This window comes from Diaphorina citri, unplaced genomic scaffold, assembly GCF_000475195.1.
Source record: "Diaphorina citri unplaced genomic scaffold, Diaci psyllid genome assembly version 1.1 scaffold573, whole genome shotgun sequence".
NCBI lineage: Eukaryota > Metazoa > Arthropoda > Insecta > Hemiptera > Psyllidae > Diaphorina > Diaphorina citri.
Window position 1 is genome coordinate 19,631 of NW_007378007.1, and position 24,263 is coordinate 43,893.

General features: G+C 37.4%; 1 protein-coding gene across 1 annotated transcript in view; it reads left to right on the plus strand.

Annotated features, from left to right (window-relative positions):
- Nucleotides 1-214: 214 nt before the first annotated feature.
- The window catches only part of LOC103510204 (alpha-mannosidase 2x), a gene marked incomplete at its 5' end in the record, with an annotated part of 35,705 nt that continues 11,656 nt past the window's right edge, over nucleotides 215-24,263 (plus strand). Inside the window, 2 exon segments of the mRNA XM_026824321.1 lie at nucleotides 215-387; nucleotides 14,777-14,910. Coding sequence (XP_026680122.1) covers nucleotides 215-387; nucleotides 14,777-14,910 — 307 coding nt within the window.

The following is a 24,263-nucleotide window of genomic DNA, read 5'->3' on the forward strand; positions in this document are numbered from 1 at the left end:
TTATCTGAAATCTAGTAAATTTATCTGAAAATAATTTGATACTGAGATTGTAGTCTCGGAAATGGATTCAATAGTTTACCTTAAACCATTTTTAAATCCAGATTTTGCCTCCGACTATCATTTGTAGTAATAGAAAGTAATAGTTTAACTTAAGCCAAATTTAAACCCAGAATTGGGTGCCGACCATTGAAGCCATCTTCTCTCTCTTCCTCAGGTGTTCCTCGTACCTCACTCACACAACGACCCCGGCTGGCTGAAGACATTCGAAAGCTACTACCACTCTCAAACCAGGATGATACTGAACAATATGGTAGAGAAACTAGTGCAACATCCGAACATGACATTCATCTGGTCGGAAATATCCTTCTTCTCGCAATGGTGGGAGAGGTAAGACCTATAGAATAGAGTACAATGGAATAGAATAGAATAAGAACAACTATCACTCTTGAAGTCTCAAACCAGAATAATTATACATACGTACTCAATAATGTTGGAAAAGGGTAAGTCGTTAATACCAAGTAGATTGTAGACAAACCACTATTCGGAAACCAAAATATGACCAAAAAACTGATCATCATTATTATTATTATTATTATTACTTTCCTTATCCTATAGGAAGGAAAGTAATGTAATCGGGTCAAAATTTCGATGGTCAGTTTTTAGTGCCACGCTCTCTATGGTTGTCCTACCTCAAAAGATTATAAAAGTACGGACACGAATTTCAATTTTCGTCGCAAAACATGGTGAAAAAAGAACTACTAACTATAGTACATGGAGGAGGAGAAGAAGAAGAAGAAGAAGAACTACTAACGTTTGGTAAAGTGGCATCTATTTACACCCTCCATTCAGCCATAAGCCACCCTCCTCACATGACATCATCCAGCCAGAGTGAGGCCGGGAAAGGCCAACAGCAATAGCCCAAATTGTCACCTATCCAGATACCAACCAAACACAACGTTACTCACCTTCAGTGATCCATAACTGGTGCATTCAACGTGCCACACGCTGGCAACTAATAGACACTAGACTAGACTAGAATATACCTTGCTATACTGCCAGAATGAGTCTGAAAAGTCCCTTTATTCTCGCAGTCTAAACAAGGTCTGAAGGTCTTACATATTTATTGAAACAAATACCTTCTTCACTTTTTATTGGCATTCGTGTCAATACAACCCAACAGTTAGAATGGACCTTCACAAAGTTACCGAGTATTCAATCAAGTATTTTACATATTTGACACACACAGCATAAAACCTAATAGTATTGTCAAAAGACATGTTGCTGTTCAAAATGCACTCGACCCCATCTAACTCATACAAGAGTGTTATCTTCCTTTACAAGAGTGCTATCTTCCTTTACAAGAGTGTTATCTTCCTTTACAAGAGTGCTATCTTCCTTTACAAGAGTGTTATCTTCCTTTACAAGAGTGCTATCTTCCTTTACAAGAGTGTTATCTTCCTTTACAAGAGTGCTATCTTCCTTTACAAGAGTGTTATCTTCCTTTACAAGAGTGCTATCTTCCTTTACAAGAGTGTTATCTTCCTTTACAAGAGTGCTATCTTCCTTTACAAGAGTGTTATCTTCCTTTACAAGAGTGCTATCTTCCTTTACAAGAGTGTTATCTTCCTTTACAAGAGTTGAATACATAAAACCTAATAGTATTATCAAAAGACATGTTGCTGTTCAAAATGCACTCGACCCCATCTAACTCATACAAGAGTGTTATATTCTTTTACAAGAGTGCTATCTTCCTTTACAAGAGTGTTATCTTCCTTTACATGTGCCAAGTGTATGCAGTATGCAGGTTGCATATACTAGATTGAGTACTACAAGCTAACGAGCACGAGTAGGTTATACGAGTACATATATATAATAACTAGGTGTTGTGGTTCTCGAGATAGATAATAGGTTATACGAGTTGTATATAATAGGTTTAACAGGCACGTGCGTACGTATTGTCTCATGCCTTTTGTTTCATTTGCATGTGTTGAGACGAGTGTGTATTCTGTGTTAACATCATCTATAGAATCTCCATTCTGTGGTAACATTGTTTCTTCTCATGGGAGATGGATATGTCTTAATTGAATAGAATCGATGGAGTAACACCTTATTTATCCTGTTGGGAAAAGGCTGAAAATCCCCTTACTGCATTTATCGTGCCCTTGACCCTTTCATTTATTTTCAAATACGGATTCAAATTACGAAGCTCTTCACTTGTACAATGTGGATATAGTAAATGAAATTGTTGTTTGTTACATGTATGTAAGGATTTTTTTTTTCTCGAGTGGAAAAAATCTGGTGTGAACATCACACGACTTTCCTTATCCTATTGAATGATGCTTATTTGAGTGTTCTTTTACCCTGAACTGTTTACCAATACACTCTAACCGTTTTAGTCGTCCCTCGATCGCTCATGCTGAAAAACCGCCAAAAAACGTCTGCGCCGAGCTGAAAACCGCCAAAAAACGGTCGAAATCTGTCCAAGAGCGGTCAAAATACCGCCAAGCGCAGCAACCATCTCAACCAAGCATTTTTTGTTGCATCCTTGTCACATTTGTGAACTACATACCAAATTTCAAGTCTCTAGCTCATACCGTTCCCGAGATATTGTTTAAATTACACCGAAAACCGCCAAAAAGCGGTAAAATTCCGCCAACCGTTGCACCGATCCTAACCAAAAGTTTCGTGTCGCATCCTTGTCACATTTGACATCTACATACCAAATTTCAAGTCTTTAGCTCTTACCGTTCTCGAGATATTTTGTTTACAGACAGACAGACAGACAGACAGACAGACAGACAGACAGACAGACACACACACGGACCAATGGCTGAAATTTTGGATTTAAGCTCTAGGGACCTCAAAACGTGTTTTGGCACTAAAAACTGACCATCGAAATTTTGACCCGATTACATTACTTTCCTTCCTATATAAGCAAAGTAAAAATCATATGAGCAAAGTTTGTAAAATTGCATAATTTAGGAGTCGACGCGACACGTACAATATTTGTACCCCAAAGTTTAGATAAGTTGGATAATATAAAAATCAAACTTTTAACAATACACATACATACCTACACCACACAGTGCACCGTGAGTTCATGTGGTTGCAATATTTATGCACACGTGCGGGGAAGAACTTTGCGCGAAACTTTTAATGGGTTAAAGAACAAAGAGCATCTTCAGGCCATTGAAACCCTCTTTATGGTTCCATGGTCGGTGGTACCATGATTTAAAATGTGTAACTGCTAAGGTCTTATCGTCCAGAAAACGAAGAGAGAAGAAAGACAGGATAGGAGAAAGACCGTTCATGAACCTTGACTGTTAAAATCCGCCGCAGAAAGGAATCAATCTCGCGACTTAACGCTAGCACTACTGTCGAAAAAAAACTGAATTCCTTGGAACAGAAGATGTCCTAAACCACGCTAGATTTTCTCCGCTATTGTAACTAAACATGTTACCTTTTGGTGGCATTTTTTTTTATTTATACTCCTGTACTTTTACCCTTGACTTGGTTAACTTAAAATAACTTCTATTTACAGTAACTTGTAATGCGACGTTACCTCCCTCTTTATGGTTCCTTTGTCAGTGGTATCATGATTTAAAATGTGTAAATGCTAAGGTCTTATCGTCCAGAAAACGAAGAGAGAACAAAGACAGGATAGGAGAAAGACGGTTCATGAACAAACCTTATCTGTTGATAAAATCCGCCGCAGAAAGGAATCAATCTCGCGACTTAACGCTAGCACTACTGTCGAAAAAAAAACTGAATTCCTTGGAACAGAAGATGTCCTAAACCACGCAAGATTTTCTTCACTATTGTAACTAAACATGTTACCTTTTGGTGGCATTTTTTATTTATACTCCTGTACTTTTACCCTTGACTTGGTTAACTTAAAATAACTTCTATTTACAGTAACTTGTAATGCGACGTTACCAAATTTATAACGGAGCTAATGTTTTTTAATGGTAACAAGTGTGTACAATTAGCACGCTAACCTCTATTTTCGAAATCTCTTATACTTATAGCTTAGGAAGGTATAATTTTAATGGTTGTTCCATGGAACTGTGAAATTCATTCGGAAAAGGCTCCAAAGGTCCCGTCCCGAAATCTAATCAGCAAATGTCTTTTAGGTTTTAAAACATTTCCAAATTCTCTTAAGAGTTACAGTGAGACAAAGAGGCGAACTAAAGTAAATATCTTGTTCTCGGAACGGCTGGCTTTCTCCTATCCTGTCTTCCTTCTCTCTTCTCTTTCGGGACGATAAGACCTTACAGTTCCCTCTATCAAACCTCTTTAAAAAAAGAGCCGAAAGTTGGAATTCACTTCGTTCCATGGTCACCCTGTTAGGTGATAATGAGGGTAATTATAATTCTTGTACTAACATTGTTCACTCCCGTGTCAAATGGCCATAACCATTTTCATAAATTGGAACTTTAGCGTCCAAAGTGGGTATGTTTACCAATAACTACTAGAACTGTTTCAGTCACCTAACCTGCTAAATTATGCGACCACTGCAGCATAATGGAAAATACACACTTGTCCATAGCTCAAATTTTACGTGTAAGCTCAAGTAATCCGTATGTCGTCAGTGGCGGCTTACATGAACGAACGACGCGAGGTCTAATTTTAAGTTTTATGACAAGGAAGCGCTTTACCACTGAAATAACTGTGCCCGCTAGTATTTACCCTGCCATCCGTGACTGAGTTGTAATACCTGCATACAGTATTACAAGGAGTACAAATTTAATTACTCACAAAGTGCTGATGTTGGTACTTTGTACCTAATATTACTATACGTAGGTATGTTGGTAGATTGGTACTTAGTAGTACTTAGCTAAAAAAAAATACCTGTATATTATGTACAAAGCAAATAATTATGTTAATTTAATTTTGTGAAATATTTTCCAGTTAAATTATTACCTTTTAAATCAGCTGGGTTTTGTTGTACGTACGTACATACATACGTACAGACCATGGGCTAAAAATCACTTTTTTGTAATTACTCACAAAGTGCTGTGCCTCATGCAACGTGCATTAATTACAACACTTCTGTGAACGCGAGAAAACGTTTTTCGCGCCGCCATTTTGAATCCCCTCCTGGTACTCGAGTTGTTCTGCTTGTGTACACACGTCAGCGGTCTAGATACACTTGTAGGTAGGTAGATGTAGGTATAGGTAGGTATACCCTAGATACACTTGTAGGTACCTACCTACTGGAAACTGAAAAGGTGCTTTCTCTTTCATGTAAGAGCAAAGGGCAAGATACGAAAAGGATTTTTGTTTCTTCCTGTATACTATGTACAAAGCAAATAATTATGTTAATTTAATTTTGTGAAATATTTTCCAGTTAAATTATTACCTTTTAAATCAGCTGGGTTTTGTTGTACGCTAGTGTGTTAAGCCGTCAAAGGTCCAATAATTATTAAAATCACCATCACCATATTAAAGTCTACATATACAATTTAATTATTAAAATCTACATGTTACGTAGAATCAAAGTGTAAACGCTGCTTTAGTTTTTTCCACTTACCTACAATAGAAATCATGATTTTAATCGTTTGATTTTAAACGATTTCAATCGTTCCTTTTCCTCTTTTTTTTTCATCAGAATTTCCTCCATTTCCTTTTCTCTCTCCATCTCCCTCCTCCTCCTCCTCCTCCTCCTCCTCCTCCTCCTCCTCGCAACTATTTGTAAATCTGTTATTCTGTTTCAATCACAGCAGAAATCATGATTTTATTTCTTAGCGTTCCTTGTCCTTCTTTTTTTTTCCATCAGAATTTCCTCCATTTCCTCTTCTCTCTCCATCTCCCTCCTCCTCCTCGCAACTATTTGTAAATCTGTTATTCTGTTTCAATCACAGCAAACCCTTACAAATCCCTACTGACAATGTTTGCGAATTCCGCAAAATTGAAATTCCCCTATCTAAGAATAAAACCTAAAGAAGAACCAGTCAAATTCACTCCACCAGTAGTTTTTACTGATACCATCAGAATTTCCTCCATTTCCTCTTCTCTCTCCATCTCCCTCCTCCTCCTCGCAACTATTTGTAAATCTGTTATTTACATATACAATTTAATTATTAAAATCTACATGTTACGTAGAATCAAAGTGTAAACGCTGCTTTAGTTTTTTCCACTTACAATACTTAGAAATCATGATTTTATTTCTTAGCGTTCCTTTTCATTCTTTTTTTTTTCCATCAGAATTTCCTCCATTTCCTCTTCTCTCTCCATCTCCCTCCTCCTCCTCGCAACTATTTGTAAATCTGTTATTCTGTTTCAATCACAGCAAACCCTTACAAATCCCTACTGACAATGTTTGCAAATTCCGCAAAATTGAAATTCCCCTATCTAAGAATAAAACTTAAAGAAGAACCAGTCAAATTCACTCCACCAGTAGTTTTTTACTGATAGTTTCCGCAATTCTATTGGAACTTCTTTTTTTTCCAATTTCCCGGAAGACCCATGAAGTTAAAAAATCTTATCTCTTGACTACTGACTTGGAAGTTCTGAGAGCATTATTCGCAATTTGCATAAGTTTGTTGATTTCTTAAATTCCGCAAAATTGAAATTCCCCTATCTAAGAATAAAACCTAAAGAAGAACCAGTCAAATTCACTCCACCAGTAGTTTTTACTGATAGTTTCCGCAATTCTGTTGGAACTTCTTTTTTTTCCAATTTCCCGGAAGACTCATGAAGTTAAAAAATCTTAACTCTTGACTACTGACTTGGAAGTTCTGAGAGCATTATTCGCAATTTGCATAAGTTTGTTGACTAAAGAAGTCAGAAGTTCTTTGTCTGGAATTCGGTGAAAGCTTGAAAAACTTCCCCGTAATCGTTGGCAGCAGAGCAGGAATCTAAATGAGATTTAACTTTTTTCTCCTTTGTAATCCAAATATCCAATATTTTTCCAAATAATCAGGAAATGTCGATTAGAGCTTTTCTTTTTTTTATCCAGAAAAGTCATTTACATATTTTAATGAAATTGTTCTGAAGATTTTCTTCTTCGGAGTTTTTCTTTTGTTGCGTGTGATTACCCAGAAAAGTCATTTACATATTTTAATGAAATTGTTCTGAAGATTTTCTTCTTCGGAGTTTTTCTTTTGTTGCGTGTGAACAGCGGATAAGAAAAAAAGAAAATCGAGAAAGTGAGAGGAGTTCTGATAGAAAGAAGAGAAGAAGGAAATCGTAAAGGAGCAGAATGTGTATAAAAATAAAATTATAAAATAATCTCATTTTGTTAATATTGTTCAATAAAAGTAATATTATTACCATTTACCATTACCATAGAAGACGAGGACAACGCAATTTATTACTTGTCAATCGCCATCAATGTGAACCAACCATCCAACCTTTGCAGTTGTGTCCCATATTCCTGAGATATCCCGATTTCAGAGACATCTGTGAAAAGAAAGAAATTCGAGAAAGTGAGAGGAGTTCTGGTAGAAAGAAGAGAAGAAGGAAATCCTAAAGGAGCAGAATGTGTATAAAAATGGAAGACGAGGACAACGCAATCTATTACGTGTCAATCGCCATCAATGTGAACCAACCATCCAACCTTTGCAGTTGTGTCCCATATTCCTGAGATATCCCGATTTCAGAGACATCTGTGATTAAAAATAAATAAATGGAACCTCGATTAAAAATAAATAAATGGAACCTCTATTAAAAATAAAATAAATGAAGAAAAAAATGGCTGATGAGGTAACCTCTTAGGTTGTTTGTATCATTCAAATCTATCAAAAAACATCTTGGAAAGAGTACCTAGATTTGGGTTAGCGCTATTTGGTAGGGCATAAGGAAGGGTTACTATTATACTTGGATGTCAAACTTAACCCTTATTCAAGTCAATAGGAGAGATGAGTGAGAGAGAGAGAGAGAGAGAGGGGGGGGAAGAGGAGAGGGGACACGGAAAGAGACAAAACCAAACAGAGCTCCTCTTTTACTCTACTTTTTCCTTGATATTATTCCATGTATACTTATATTTACTCTATTTTCACGCTTCGTATTACGACGACATCTTTTGGGCATGCATTGTTCTACGAAGAGTAACAAAGGTGGAAAAAGCTTTTAGTTGTGCTCTCCTTATTTTCCCGTGATGTGACAAATTGCTTAATGGATATGTGTGTCAAGATGGGAACGAAATGAAAGCTAGTTACCTGATGCTGAATAATGTAACTCCGGAATAGCTAACCCCGAAACAGAACAAAGAGTTTTGTCTTCTGAAAAGTACATAAATACTACATACATTTTCTCTGAGAACTACATACATACTCTTACTACATAATATTCTCGTAGACTACTTGTATTAATTTTCTGAGTTGTAAATTTGGCCAGATATGGTGGTTTTGTTTTCATTCTCAAAAAAGTATCAAAAGATTGCCCACCTCTTACCAAGTAGGTGCTAGTATATCACCCAACGTCCCGACGTCGTATTGAACATTGAAGAAATGAATTGAGTATTGAGTTGAATTTTGACTGATTTTGATCCACCTAATATACCTACATCATGTAAAAAAAGGCTTTTTTTAAACAAAAAATAATAAAACGAAAAATTAAAGTACCTATGTAAAATTCAAATTTTTACTTTTTGAGGAGTGAGGTAGGCAATTAAACATTTCATAAGTCACGAATTTGGCCCTATTTTTAAAGGCCTATGCATAATTATTTTGCCCATAGACGTAGAGGGGATTACATTTGACTTGTCCACAGCTTAAATTTCACGTGTAAGCTCAAGTAATTCGTATGTCGTCAGTGGCGGCTTACATGAACGAACGACGCGAGGTCTAATTTTAAGTTTCAACCTTTCAACTCGATGTTGTTGATTTTTTTTTTTTTCTTTTTTAGTTTTAATTTCGTAGCAATGAAACAACAGTTGTTTCTGCTACATTAGACTTGTGTGGTCTGTTTCTCAGGTTAATATTAAGGTGTATTATGAGGTCCCAGATTCTTTCCGCTTAGGGCTTCAGGGCGTTTACAACCTGTAGGAAATATTCAAAACACGCCTGTCATACTGCCAAAAAGAAGCGGGAAACACATCCCCATCACAATATGACGGGAACTGAGAAGAAACGCATTGAAATTTTTTTTGGAGGTAAACACAAAATTTTCAAACAATGGAAATGTAAACAAAGTTTTCCCATGGAGCTTCTTAAGAATTTCTACCTGAAAATCATTTCTAGCAAGCAGGCTTTATAGAGTTTATAGGGACCTACCTCAACTCTTGTAACTTTTCCCCCTTTTGTACCTCTTCCCTCCACTCTTTCTTGTCTCCTACTACCGTTTCTTTATCACTCATTTCTCCACCTCCATCCTCCTCTTTACCATCCATTTCTACTACAGTTTCTTTATCACTCATTTCTCCACCTCCATCCTCCTCTTTACCATCCATTTCTACTACCGTTTCTTTATCACTCATTTCTCCACCTCCATCCTTCTCTTTACCATCCATTTCTACTACCGTTTCTTTATCACTAATTTCGTAATCTCTTCACCTCTCCTTTAACATTGCTTCTCGCTCAAATTTTCTCCCTTCATACCCAGAGAACTTTTGCCTCGTGTTCTAAACCTTTTTGTGCTGCTATTGTTTTGTTTTCTAATTATGAAAATTAAGACAATGATTTTTAGAGGGAGAGAGAAAGAGAGAGGGGGGAATTTTTAAATACTTACTTGATACTTAATTTCGTGCACCTGAATTTTAAGCTTTTTTTCAACGGACAAGGTGGAAAAGAAACATTGAACAGCGTTTGTTTTCTCTCGCTCTATCTCCTCTCTCTCTCTCCCTCTCCCTCCCTCTCTCCCTTCCTCCCTCTTCCTTTTGCCCTTTGTCCATTTTTCTTTTTCTCCTCTCTCCCTTCATGTTTCCTTCTTCCTCCCTCTTTCTCTATATCTATCTATTCTCCTCCTCCCCCTCCCTCCCCTATTTTCAATACCCTACAGTCCTAAGGGCCTCAATATTTCCAGGGAATCCTGATTTATCTGGAACACCTAATACAGTATAGCACCATCCATACCATCACCATTGGTACTCTGATAATCCTGGAAATTTCAATGCGTCAATACTTCTATTATGAATCTGCAGTTATGGAATTCTCTTTATATAGGAACATAAGGCTCACAGTAAAAGAAAAGTTCAGTAGTCAGGCGAAAGAGCTAATTCATCAGGATCAGATCCCTACCACTAATTCCATACCCTTTTTAAGGACAAAGGCGACAAAAAGCCTCTTTATTTAGTCCCACTTTTTCGGTCAGCGTTATTTTACGGCTGACGACCTGGCTACCCAAAATAGAAAAAAAATATTTTTTCCCTATTTATTTATTTTCTGCTTTTGAGTTGAATGAAAACTCCTTATTCCTTTGAATTTTCTGTAGGTAAACAAAATATTCAGCGAAAATCTGTTTGTAGTGCTTTTGTAAAAGTAAGAGGTACTTGTAAAATAGTAAAGTGCCTACTGTTGTATACTTATCGAAATATGAGTACCAGAACGGCTTAAAAAGGCCTTTTTCCTCTCTTTCTCCCGCTCTCTCCCTCCCTCTCTTAGCTCTCTCCAGCAGACTAGAATAGAAAAAGCCTCTTATTTGTGGAAAAATAAATGCACCAACTGCACAAAGTTGTTTTTTTTTCTAGACTGTCAAATTAGGACCAGTAGTCCGTTTATCTTTCAAAAGTTCCAAAGCGATCGACCCTGTTTAAAGTACGTCCAAACTTACATTTGACCCAACAAACAAACAAATGAAACATACAAACAAACGGAATGATAATCCAATTTGAATTATTTTTCCAGTGTACTTTGTATTAAGGGTCGATCTCTTCTGAAATACTTGTGTACACTACAACTTTTTTTTAATTCACCAAAATCCATTGATCCTATTTCCAGTCGATGTCGATCGGCTATGACGTTTTTTTTTAATTTTTTTTTTTTTAGAAGTAAGACAATCAGTCTGAAGATTCGAAGCCTTTGAATACCCTGCTCTTACCAGAATAATTTATTTAGTAACCAGATACCTGGGTATCTACTGCCCTAGTATGAACTACGAAGATCAAAATGGGCCCCAAACATCCTAAGATCCAATAGTCAATCCCTAGATGAGAACAGAAAGGGCTCCTGTAAATTTCCCAGGGATTAGAGAGAGAGACACAGGAGAAATCGAGAGAGACTAAGTAAATACTACCAAGAGTTGTATGGTAGACTTTATTGTGCAAATTCTCCTCCTACAAAAATCTTCAGACTCCTACCTCCCTTTACCATCGTCCTTTATCTCCTATTCCCCTTTGAAATCTCCAGTTCCCCTCTACTATCTCCAGTCCCCATTTGCGATCTCCAGTACCCCTTTGCAATCTCCATTTCCCCTTTGCAATATCTCCATTTCCCCTTTGCAATCTCCAGTCCTCCTTTGCAATCTCCAGTCCTCCTTTATGAAGTTTCTCCGAGAAATATTCTCGAGTAAATTGAAAAGTTTAAGAGAGTTCGTATTTATTTTCGTTTTTCCATCTTGTCTGATATCTAACAGAGTTCTGATAATGCTAGTATTGCTACTGACGTATAACTTCTCCATCTATTTTTAGATTTTTTAGTTCCTCATAAATTTGTAGGTACTGTCTAAGGCCAGCCGCTCACTATCAGGTAGACCTGGCAGGTACAACTGATCAGGTATACCTTACACCTGATTAGCACACACACACTATCAGGTCGACCTGACAGGCACGGCTGAAAAGGTCCATCTGTGTACGGCTGAAAAGGTCCATGATAGTGAGTGGCTAGCCTAATAGATCCTTGAGATTTTTGAATGGAGGTATGAGGGAAAATTAAAAGGAATCTGGAAAGTTTTTTTGATAAAATTCCACGATTTTCCCCCCACTGTTTTAATACACTTGATTTTTAAGTGTCTGTATTTAAATTAACTTCTATTCTTAAGAGCATTCGTATGCAGCACGCAATGTTAACATGATTGCAATAATTTCCACTCCTTGGCACTTCTCGCGATGTCTTCAATAATTCATGTTTCCAACATGATTGCAATAATTTCCACTCCTTGGCACTTCTCGCGATGTCTTCAATAATTCATGTTTCCAAGTTATTGTTTTTATATTTTTTCATTATCTAGGTTAATGCTTTTCCCTGTTCATATTTAACGAGCACTCGCTTGAACCATTTTCTCCCGGTACCCTCGTCTTTTCCTGTCGTTTTAAATACCGAACCGGAAAATATAACTTACTTCGACGCTACGAAGGGGATGCTCTTCTAGTTTTTAACCTATTTTTCAGCATTTTCCATTCATGACCATTATGCTCGGGTTATTTTCGATGAAAAAAACATCAAGTTTTACGGAAATTCCGAATTTTATGTTCACCGGCCAAGGACCCAAGGAGGGTATAGGGACAATTTATTGATTCCCTTTTTCTTGTCGCTAATTTAGTCATCCTCATCCTCTATCAAGGGCCATTGACCCATTTGTACTTATTGAGTTTACAGGAGACGCGACGTTATTATAAAAGCTAACGTCAAAGGAAGCAAAGGAAATGAAGGGGAAAAGAGAGAAATGTTGTGGAGGGTATAGGGACAATTTATTGATTCCCTTTTTCTTGTCGCTAATTTAGTCATCCTCATCCTCTATCAAGGGCCATTGACCCATTTTGTACTTATTGAGTTTACAGGAGACGCGACGTTATTATAAAAGCTAACGTCAAAGGGAGCAAAGGAAATGAAGGGGAAAAGAGAGAAATGTATTCGTGGATTTATTGGCTTGGGGATGTTTTTTATTTAATAATGTTCCATGGCAAAGCACATAATGTTATATCATATCATGATATTATCAAGGTTTTTCCCCTTTTCGTCATTGTACACCTTAGCTCCTTCTAAAAAAGCATGTAAACAGATCAGCTTCTACTTTGGTCAAAAAGCTGTTCATAGGAAAGGATAACAAGATTTCCTAGCATAAATTTCAACCTTTACAACGTATTATGTACCTCTGTATGTACATACATAGTATCAAAACCCTACCTTCTTTCTTGCATTTCAAAAGTTTAGGGTTTGGGTCAATACCTGACATTACCCTTGTAGGTATGTGCTCCTAAACTTTGAGTATCACAAAATTTTCAAACAATGGAAATGTAAACAAAGTTTTCCCATGGAGCTTCTTAAGAATTTCTACCTGAAAATCATTTCTAGCAAGCCGGCTTTATAGAGTTTATAGGGACCTACCTCAATTCTTTTGTAACTTTTTCCCCCTTTTGTACCTCTTCCCTCCACTCTTTCTTGTCTCCTACTACCCTGTCTTTATCACTCATTTCTCCACCTCCATCCTCCTCTTCGCGTTGCACTAGTTTGGACGTGTTTGCAAAGCATCGTGCAATGCAAATGATGTACCTACTATAGGCCATTACTAGTTGAGTATCGGTATTCTCGGATACATGAAAAACGTTCGCATTCGTCAGATTTGATTTTACGTGCAACGTGCAATGCAAATGCTTTGCACGTTGCTTTGGACGTTGCATTGCACAAGTCTGGACCCACCGAGACACTGAAGGTACATGAGTGTGAGTTATATTGGACACAAATGCTAAATGACTACTGAAATGGAAATTTAACTTGAATAAAAGTTACAGAATACAGAGGCATCCATCCAGATCTTATCACTCATTTCTCCACCTCCATCCTCCTCTTTACCATCCATTTCTACTACCGTTTCTTTATCACTCATTTCTCCACCTCCATCCTCCTCTTTACCATCCATTTCTACTTCCGTTTCTTTATCACTAATTTCGTAATTTCTTCACCTCTCCTTTAACATTGCTTTTTTTCTCGCTCAAATTTTCTCCCTTCATACTCAGAACTTTTGCCTCGTATTCTAAACCTTTTTGTGCTGCTATTGTTTTGTTTTCTAATTATGAAAATTAAGACAATGATTTTTTGAGAGAGAGAGAAAGAGAGAGGGAGAGAGGGGGGAATTTTTAAATACTTACTTGATACTTAATTTCGTGCACCTGAATTTTAAGCTTTTTTTCAACGGACAAGGTGGAAAAGAAACATTGAACAGCGTTTGTTTTCTCTCGCTCTATCTCCTCTCTCTCTCTCTCTCCCCCCCTCTCTCCCTTCCTCCCTCTTCCTTTTGCCCTTTGTCCATTTTTCTTTTTCTCCTCTCTCCCTTCATGTTTCCTTCTTCCTCCCTCTTTCTCTATATCTATCTATTCTCCTCCTCCCCCTCCCTCCATCTATCACACACGTAAAAATAATAACAGCAATTCCATGCAAAGTCCGTGCGGGCTTATTTTTCCAATAAAATAATAATAATAATAATAATAATAATAATAATAATAATAATAATAATAATAATAAAAATGATTTCTTGCGAATTGACGTTGATTAGAAACGATTTAAAGATTTTCTGTATGATGAACTTTAGGAGCAATGGCAGCAATTTGACTGCCTTTCTATTAAAAATAAGTTATTTTTTTCCTCTTATTTTAATTAGATTGTTTACGGAACATCACAAAATAATATAAAATTTCCCACATTTCTATGTCCGTTCCATTTCTAGCACTGTATAAATGCTAAGATCTTTAGCGACAGGTTTCACTCACAAATTTTTGTCGATGGTGGGATTCGAACCCGGGACCTTCTGCATGGCAAGCAAGCGCGTTACCACTGGACCAACCGTGCCCCACAAGTATAAATGCTAAGATCTTTAGCGACAGGTTTCATCCTTCATTTGGCTACCATCAAAATAATTTCTGCAATTATTAACATCCCATATTGTCTCTCATCTGTTACAGTGTTCATCCCACCAAGAGGAACATAGTGAAGAAGCTGATTGCTGAAGGTCGTCTAGAAATGGTCACTGGAGGCTGGGTTATGACGGATGAGGCTACGTCACATATCTTTGCCATGGTGGACCAACTTATTGAAGGTTCCCCCCAATTTTTTTTTTTTTTTTTTTTCAATTGGCGTGCAAAAAAAGAGACCTTCTCCACGTTCAGCGTTCAGTCTTCAAAAAGGCCTCCCTAACATCAGCCTCGGAATTAGTCGCTTCAAAAACAGAGTCACCATGAATAATAAATCCAGAAGTGAATTATTGCCCAAACGAGAGACTCGTGAAATTTATAAAGAGACAAAAAATATTACTGAAAAAAAATCTGGTGTGAACATCACACGACTTTCTATTACATTTACAGAATACGTAGGTGTTTGAAAAGAAACGAGAAAACGTTTTTCGCGCCGCCATTTTGAATCCCCTCCTGGTACTCGAGTTGTTCTGCTTGTGTGCACACGTCAGCGGTCTAGATACACTTGTAGGTAGGTAGATGTAGGTATAGGTAGGTATACCCTAGATACACTTGTACCCGAGAAAACGTTTTTCGCGCCGCCATTTTGAATCCCCTCCTGGTACTCGAGTTGTTCTGCTTGTGTGCACACGTCAGCGGTCTAGATATACTTGTAGGTAGGTAGATGTAGGTATAGGTAGGTATACCCTAGATACACTTGTATAGGTACCTACCTACTGGAAACTGAAAAGGTGCTTTCTCTTTCATGTAAGAGCAAAGGGCAAGATACAAAAAGGATTTTTGTTTCTTCTTTTGTGTGTTTTTACAATGGATACACTTGTAGGTACCTACCTACTGGAAACTGAAAAGGTGCTTTCTCTTTCATGTAAGAGCAAAGGGCAAGATACGAAAAGGATTTTTGTTTCTTCTTTTGTGTGTTTTTACTATGTTTTGATAGAAAAATGCGCGAAATGGTAAAAAAAAGTGCAAGATAAGAGAGATCGTAAAAAAAAAGTTTTCGTTTCTAATTCTAATGACTAATGACCAATGGTCGAAAGTTCTGACTTTGCCCCAAAATAAATAGCTTCTCCATAAGAGCATTTTGCTGAAAAGAAACGCTCTTCTCCTAGACGAGTGAGAGAGAGGGAGGAAGAAATATAAAGAGAGAGAAAAATAGGGAGAGAGAGAGAGAGCGACCAAGTCTACGCTATTTGAACTTCTTTCTCCCTCCTTTCACCCCCTCCTCCTCAATTTTTCTCGTTCTATTTATATTGTATTTCTTTATTTCCTTCCTCATTTGTGTCCCCCCTCTATATTTATTTTTCCCCTCCCCTCCCATAGTTACCTAGTACCTACCTTCCTATTTTACTACATCTCCTTCCACAAGGTTAGGTTGGTACGTAGGTAGGTACTCAGTAATAATAAAATACAGTACAAATTGTACATTTTGCATTAAAATTTAATGCGTTCTTCCCTCCCTCCCTCTTATCCTTTCCGCATTGCACAAGTCTGGACCCACCGAGACACTGAAGGTACATGAGTGTGAGTTATATTGGACACAAATGCTAAATGACTACTGAAATGAAAATTTAACTTGAATAAAAGTTACAGAATACAGAGGCATGCATCCAGATTCCAGATGTTAAATAAAAGTCTTTTAATTGAAGCTTAAGCCTTTAATGAACTGTTCACCAGTTAATTAACCAATCACAATATAAGCAGTCCTAAGACACTGCATTTTACCAGAAGAAAATTGGTCCGAAAAGTGATCTTTGACCATATCCAACTAAATTTGATCTTGACAAATCTAGAACAAAGCCAAGTTCCATTAGTCAACTATCAGGTTCTTCCTCACCTTACAGAGCTCCTCTTTTACTTTACTTCAATATTTTCCTTTATATTATTCCAAGTATACTTATATTTACTCTATTTTCATACTTCGTATTACTATACTTTTCCTTTATATTATTCCAAGTATACTTATATTTACTCTATTTTCATACTTCGTATTACTATACTTTTCCTTTATATTATTCCAAGTATACTTATATTTACTCTATTTTCATACTTCGTATTACTCTACTTTTCCTTTATATTATCCCAAGTATACTTATATTTTACTCTATTTTCATACTTCGTATTACTATACTTTTCCTTTATATTATTCCAAGTATACTTATATTTTACTCTATTTTAATTTTAAGCTTTTTTTCAACGGACAAGGTGGAAAAGAAACATTGAACAGCGTTTGTTTTCTCTCGCTCTATCTCCTCTCTCTCTCTCCCTCTCCCTCCCTCTCTCCCTTCCTCCCTCTTCCTTTTGCCCTTTGTCCATTTTTCTTTTTCTCCTCTCTCCCTTCATGTTTCCTTCTTCCTCCCTCTTTCTCTATATCTATCTATTCTCCTCCTCCCCCTCCCTCCATCTATCACACACGTAAAAATAATAACAGCAATTCATACCCTCAGAACTTTTGCCTCGTGTTCTAAACCTTTTTGTGCTGCTATTGTTTTGTTTTCTAATTATGAAAATTAAGACAATGATTTTTAGAGGGAGAGAGAAAGAGAGAGGGGGGAATTTTTAAATACTTACTTGATACTTAATTTCGTGCACCTGAATTTTAAGCTTTTTTTCAACGGACAAGGTGGAAAAGAAACATTGAACAGCGTTTGTTTTCTCTCGCTCTATCTCCTCTCTCTCTCTCTCTCCCTCCCTCTCTCCCTTCCTCCCTCTTCCTTTTGCCCTTTGTCCATTTTTCTCCTCTCTTCCTTCCTGTTTTCTTCTTCCTCCCTCTTTCTCTATATCTATCTATCCTCTCCCCCTCCCCCTCCCTCCATCTATCACACACGTAAAAATAATAACAGCAACTCCATGCAAAGTCCGTGCGGGCTTATTTTTCCAATTTGCGTATTACAAACCATTTTTTTCTGACGGAAAATAAATAAATTGAAATGATTGGGTTTTTTGTTTGACACGTACCTACGGGAAGAGAGTTATGAATACATAGCAGAGGAGGAGGGGAGAAGAGAGAGAGAGGGGAGAGGGAAAGGTTGGGTGGAAGTGAAGGGTTTGGGGGTTCGATAAATAAAAATTAAACATTCAAGTTGGGGTTGGGGGAGGTGAATTTTGCATCATCTGATCCAGGAATAAGAACCTCGATTAAAAATAAATAAATGGAACCTCTATTAAAAATAAAATAAATGGAACCTCTATTAAAAATAAATGAAGAAAAAAATGGCTGATGAGGTAACCTCTTAGGTTGTTTGTATCATTGAAATCTATCAAAAAACATCTTGGAAAGAGTACCTAGATTTGGGTTAGCGCTAATTGGTAGGGCATAAGGAAGGGTTACTATTATACTTTATTGAATGTCATACTTAACCCTTATTCAAGTTAATAGGAGAGAACTCTATTTTCATGCTTCGTATTACGACGACATCTTTGGGCATGCATTGTTCTACGAAGAGTAACAAAGGTGGAAAAAGCTTTTAGTTTTGCTCTCCTTATTTTCCCGTGATGTGACAAATTGCTTAATGGATATGTGTGTCAAGATGGGAACGAAATGAAAGCTAGTTACCTGATGCTGAATAATGTAACTCCGGAATAGCTAACCCCGAAACAGAACAAAGAGTTTTGTCTTCTGAAAAGTACATAAATACTACATACATTTTCTCTGAGAACTACATACATACTCTTACTCGTACTACATAATATTCTCGTAGACTACTTGTATTAATTTTCTGAGTTGTAAATTTGGCCAGATATACCTAGTGGTTTTGTTTTCAATCTCAAAAAAGTATCAAAAGATGGCCCACCTCTTACCAAGTAGGGAAAACTAAAATAAATGGAACCTCTATTAAAAATAAAATAAATGAAGAAAAAAATGGCTGATGAGGTAACCTCTTAGGTTGTTTGTATATCATTGAAATCTATCAAAAAGCATCTTGGAAAGAGTACCTAGATTTGGGTTAGGGCTAATTGGTAGGGCATAAGGAAGGGTTACTATTATACTTGGATGTCATACTTAACCCTTATTCAAGTCAATAGGAGAGATGAGTGAGAGAGAGAGAGTGAGGAAAAGACTTAACCCTTATTCAAGTCAATAGGAGAGATGAGTGAGAGAGAGAGTGAGTGAGGAAAAGACTTAACCCTTATTCAAGTCAATAGGACAGATGAGTGAGAGAGAGAGAGTGAGGAAAAGACTTAACCCTTATTCAAGTCAATAGGAGAGATGAGTGAGAGAGAGAGGAAAAGACTTAACCCTTATTCAAGTCAATAGGAGAGATGAGTGAGAGAGAGAGAGTGAGGAAAAGACTTAACCCTTATTCAAGTCAATAGGAGTGATGAGTGATAGAGAGAGAGAGGAAAAGGGGAGAGGGGACACGGAAAGAGACAAAACCAAGAGCAAAAAGGTCACAGAAGATTAGATTTGTAATTATTTTAGATAACGGAAGTTCAGAAACGCTCACCGAATTCTCAGAACTGGAAACAGAAATAATTAAAATAAATACCCTAAAACATGACCGACCTAAAATTTAATCCCTTTGATGCATAAATTGAAATATAAATTCAAACCAGGCAAAAGTTTTTGCTTTAATCTCTATCTAATCTCCACACAGAGTGGCGGCATTTTCCCAAACAAAGTGAATTGGAAATTCCGAAACTCCCGCACAATATTGAAAAGTTTTCTATTTGTCTTGGCGAAATTAAATTGCTACCAAACAGAATAAATACCTGACTTTCCTAGAAAGTCAAAGGGAGAGACTTAACCAAGTTTGGTAAACTCGCTTAAGCTCTGTCCACACACCACACATAGTCGACGCCGTCGATCGACGAGGTGAATCTATGTTGTCGAGGCAGTGTACTATTTCGGTCAACGTTGACTATGTGTGGACACAGCTGAATTGGAAATTCCGAAACTCCCGCACAATATTGAAAAGTTTTCTATTTGTCTTGGCGAAATTAAATTGCTACCAAACAGAATAAATAGGTACCTGACTTTCCTAGAAAGTCAAAGGGAGAGACTTAACCGAGTTTTTGTAAACTCGCTTAAGCTGTGTCCACACACCACACATAGTCGACGCCGTCGATCAACGAGGTGAATCTATGTTGTCGAGGCAGTGTACTATTTCGGTCAACGTTGACTATGTGTGGACACAGCTTTAGAACACACAGTAAGACTTCTGTAGTTATTGCCCGGTTTTGTGTATCGGTTTCTAGAATCGCGAAAAGTAGAACTGACACCTTGTCGAGTTAACGAATGCTTGTCACAAATTTAGTTCCCCATGTAACTCAACTCGATGAATTTTATGACTTTACATGGGCTGGAACCACCGACCTCTAGACCCGAAGTCCATCGTGTTAACCACTCCACCACTGAGATTGATGCTATCTTACCTTCTCTTTCTATTTCTCCATTCATTCCTCCCCCTGAAGGCCAAAAGAAGGGTAGGAAAACTAGTTCCTTTTCATATTGAATCAAATAATAACCATCAAGTTTGCCATTTCCTTTAACAATGCTGTTTGTAACAAGACGGAACATCTGTTTGTCAACGAAACTGTCAAAGCAAATCAAATAACGAGAAATACTGAAATGATGATGATGATGATGATGTCATTAAAAATGAAGAAAGAAAGAAAAGAAATGAAGGAGAAGGAAGAAGAAGAAGAGGAGGAGGAGGAGAGGAAAAAGAAGAAGAAAAAGTGTGTCAAGGTGAAATTTAACAAGCCCTTTAACACTCCTCAGTGAAGGTTATGAATTTTAAGAACTGCCCTAAAGACAGTTTGAAAGGCCATTTCCTTTAACAATGCTGTTTGTAACAAGACGGAACATCTGTTTGTCAACGAAACTGTCAAAGCAAATCAAATAACGAGAAATAATGAAATGATGATGATGGCATTAAAAATGAAAGAAAGAAAAGAAATGAAGAAGAAGAAGAAAGAAGAAATTGAAGGAGAAGAAGGGGAAGAAAGAGGAGGATGAAGAAGAAGAGGAGGAGGAGAAGAAAGAGATGAAGGAGAAGAAGGAGGAGAGGAAAAAGAAGAAGAAAAAGTGTGTCAAGGTGAAATTTAACAAGCCCTTTAACACTCCTCAGTGAAGGTTATAAATTTTAAGAACTGCCCTAAACACAGTTTGAAAAGGGTTCGTAAAAAGAACCTAAAATAGAGCGCCCTGGACTTTCTCCAAGCGTGATCAGCGGAGAACCAAATTTAAAAAGAACTTTAAGACCCGAAAACTCGGTTGTTTTTCATGCAATTTTCCCAGACTATGCCATACATAGCAGTTATAATATACCAGAGAAGAAGAAAACATTCAACTACGGGCATTGAATTGAATTGACGAATTCAATTCTTTCTCACCGGGGTAACATTTCCCGACCTCTGATTTGGAAGTCACCTACATTAGCCACCCACAAGATGGGTTTTCAACGTGAAGGATTTTCTAATGACATAAATATCAGAGCTACAGAAAAGGAGAAGGATAGAGAGGATGAGCAGAAGAAAAAGGAGATAGCGTAGGAGGAGAAGAAAGAGAATGCGGAGGAGGGTAGGAAAGAGTCGGAATAGAAAGATTAAAGAAGAGGGGGAGAAATAGAATGAGAAAAGGAGGGGAGGAATTAATGAGGAAAAGGTAGCGGAGGAGGCGAAAGAAAATAATGACAAAATAGGAAAGATGGTTAGGATTGGAAAGAGAAGGAGAAGAAAGGAGAGGGGGATAAAGAGGGAGAGGACAAATGGAAAAAGGACAAGAGGGGAAGGGGTGAAGAGAAGAAAAAGAAGATAGCGTGGGAGGGGAAGAAAGAGAATAACGACAAAGAGAGTTGGGAAGAGAAGGAGGACGAGAAGGTAAGGTACTAGTGGAAGAAATTAATGGGAAAAAGGTAGGAGAGGGAAAGAATGAAAAATGCAAGACAAATAAATGACTGGTGTAATTAAATTTTTCCCTAATCGTGTCTTTTTCCCCCAGATTGAATGGGAATACTGGTGACCCTTTTAAGTCCTCTAGTCCGAGGATTAGTAACATTCATTTTTCGAACTTTCATTTTTTTTACTATTGGAAACGTTGCAGCATAATCCAATAATCATAAAGCATAATCCAATTTGAATTATTTTTCCAGTGTACTTTGTATTAAGGGTCGATCTCTTCTGAAATACTTGTGTACACTACAACTTTTTTTTTATTTATTTATTTTTTTTATTCACCAAAATCCATTGATCCTATTTCCAGTCGATGTCGACTGGCTACGACTTTTTTTTTTTTAGAAGTAAGACAATCAGTCTGAAGATCCGAAGCCTTTGAATACCCTGCTCTTACCAGAATAATTTATTTAGTAACCGGATACCTGGGTATCTACTGCCCTAGTATGAAGTACGAAGATCAAAATGGGCCCCAAATATCCTAAGATCCAATAGTCAAATCCCTAGATGAGAACAGAAAGGGCTCCTGTAAATTTCCCAGGGATTAGAGAGAGAGACAGGAGAAATCGAGAGAGACTAAGTAAATACTACCAAGAGTTGTATGGTCGACTTTATTGTGGAAATTCTCCTCCTACAAAACTCTTCAGACTCCTACCTCCCTTTACCATCTCTAGTCGTCCTTTATCTCATATTCCCCTCTGAAATCTCCAGTTCCCCTTTACTATCTCCAGTCCCCATTTGCAATCTCTAGTACCCCTTTGCAATCTCCAGTACCCCTTTGCAATCTCCAGTACCCCTTTACAATCTCCAGTCCCCATTTGCAATTTTGGGTAAGCGGTAAGTAGGGAGGTGAGAAAAATAAGGGCTGCTCTCGTAGCTTCCATTCAGGAGACGCCACTAATGTAAGACATATTATGTATGTAAATGGCTTACAGCAAATTTCCCATTATTCCTATTCGAAGAATCTGAATATTCTGAATCTCACAATCACCTATATCTCCCCGTATTCTTAGTAAAGTTCCTTGTTTCTCCTCTTGTTAATTAATTATTGATAGGTTGTATTCATTGCCTCTAATTAGTACCTTACCTTTGCCTTTGTGAATTTGGAAATTTTAGGGTTTCCTTTGCTTGGGATGTTCTGGAAATTTCACGTTCTCTATCTGAGATTCTGAGACTGGAAATTGAATTCTGCTTGGCAAGCAAACCAATATTTCCTCTTTTTAGACATTAACCCATCTTTAGGGCTGTTTGCCCGAACACATAATCCTCAGAGTGGGCTTTTTGTCTATGTAGATTCGTAGAAGCTAAACCCATCCTTTTCAGTCATGGGTCGCGTTTGCCATAATGTTTCCCCTCATCTTATTGTAGCACCGATATAAATTTACACTTAGCAATACAGCAACTATTAAACATGATTGTTAGGGTTTCCTTTGCTTGGGATGTTCTGGAAATTTCACGTTCTCTATCTGAGATTCTGAGACTGGAAATTGAATTCTGCTTGGCAAGTAAACCAATATTTCCTCTTTCCAGTCATTAATCCATCCTTTAGGGCTGTTTGCCCCTACACCTAATCCTCGGAGTGAGATTTTTGTGTATGGTAGATTCGTAGAAGCCATCCTTTTCAGTCTGAACCCATCCTTTTCACCCATGGGTCATGTTTTTGCCATAATGTTTCCCCTTATCTTATTGTAGCACCGATATAAATTTACACTTAGCAATACAACTATTAAACATGATTGCAATAATTTCCACTCCTTGGCACTTCTCGCGATGTCTTCAATAATATTCATGTTTCAAAGTTATTGTTTTTATATTTTTTTTCATTATCTAGGTTAATGCTTTTCCCTGTTCATATTTAACGAGCACTCGCTTGAACCATTTTCTCCCGGTACCCTCGTCTTTTCCTGTCGTTTTAAATACCGAACCGGAAAATATAACTTACTTCGACGCGACGAAGGGGATGCTCTTCTAGTTTTTAACCTATTTTTCAGCATTTTCCATTCATGACCATTATGCTCGGGTTATTTTCTATGAGAAAAAACATCAAGTTTTGCGGACATTCCGAATTTTATGTTCACCGGCCAAGGACCCAAGGACGTAAGCTACTTAACTCTGTTGCACAAATAATAGCATTGAAACATAGCATTCAGCATTTAGTACGTTGCCATTCAGTCTGGGGCAGAGCGTTAGAAATCCCTGCTTCCAACACCCTTTGTATACGTTTCTCATGCAAAACCTCTATTATTTTACAAGTTAATCTTTTTGCGATGTGTGTTCCAGTTTACAACCTATCAGAATGATATACACCTGCTTTTACGTACAGGGTGGAGATTTGAGAGCCGGAGAACCCAGGTTCAATTCCCGAGAGTGTCAAAATAAAGTTTGGCTCTTTCTTTTTAAGTTTGAGTTGCAATTCGCCTCGTGAGAAAAATTCAGAAACTACACTTCATATTAGCATTAATTAGTGGTGGCATTACCTACCTACCAGTGTGAAACTCCATGGAGCCGGAAATCGCATGTTCGATTCCCGGGGGATTACGAATTTTTCCAACAGTTTCGCTCCCTCTCTAGAACGGGTTAAGTA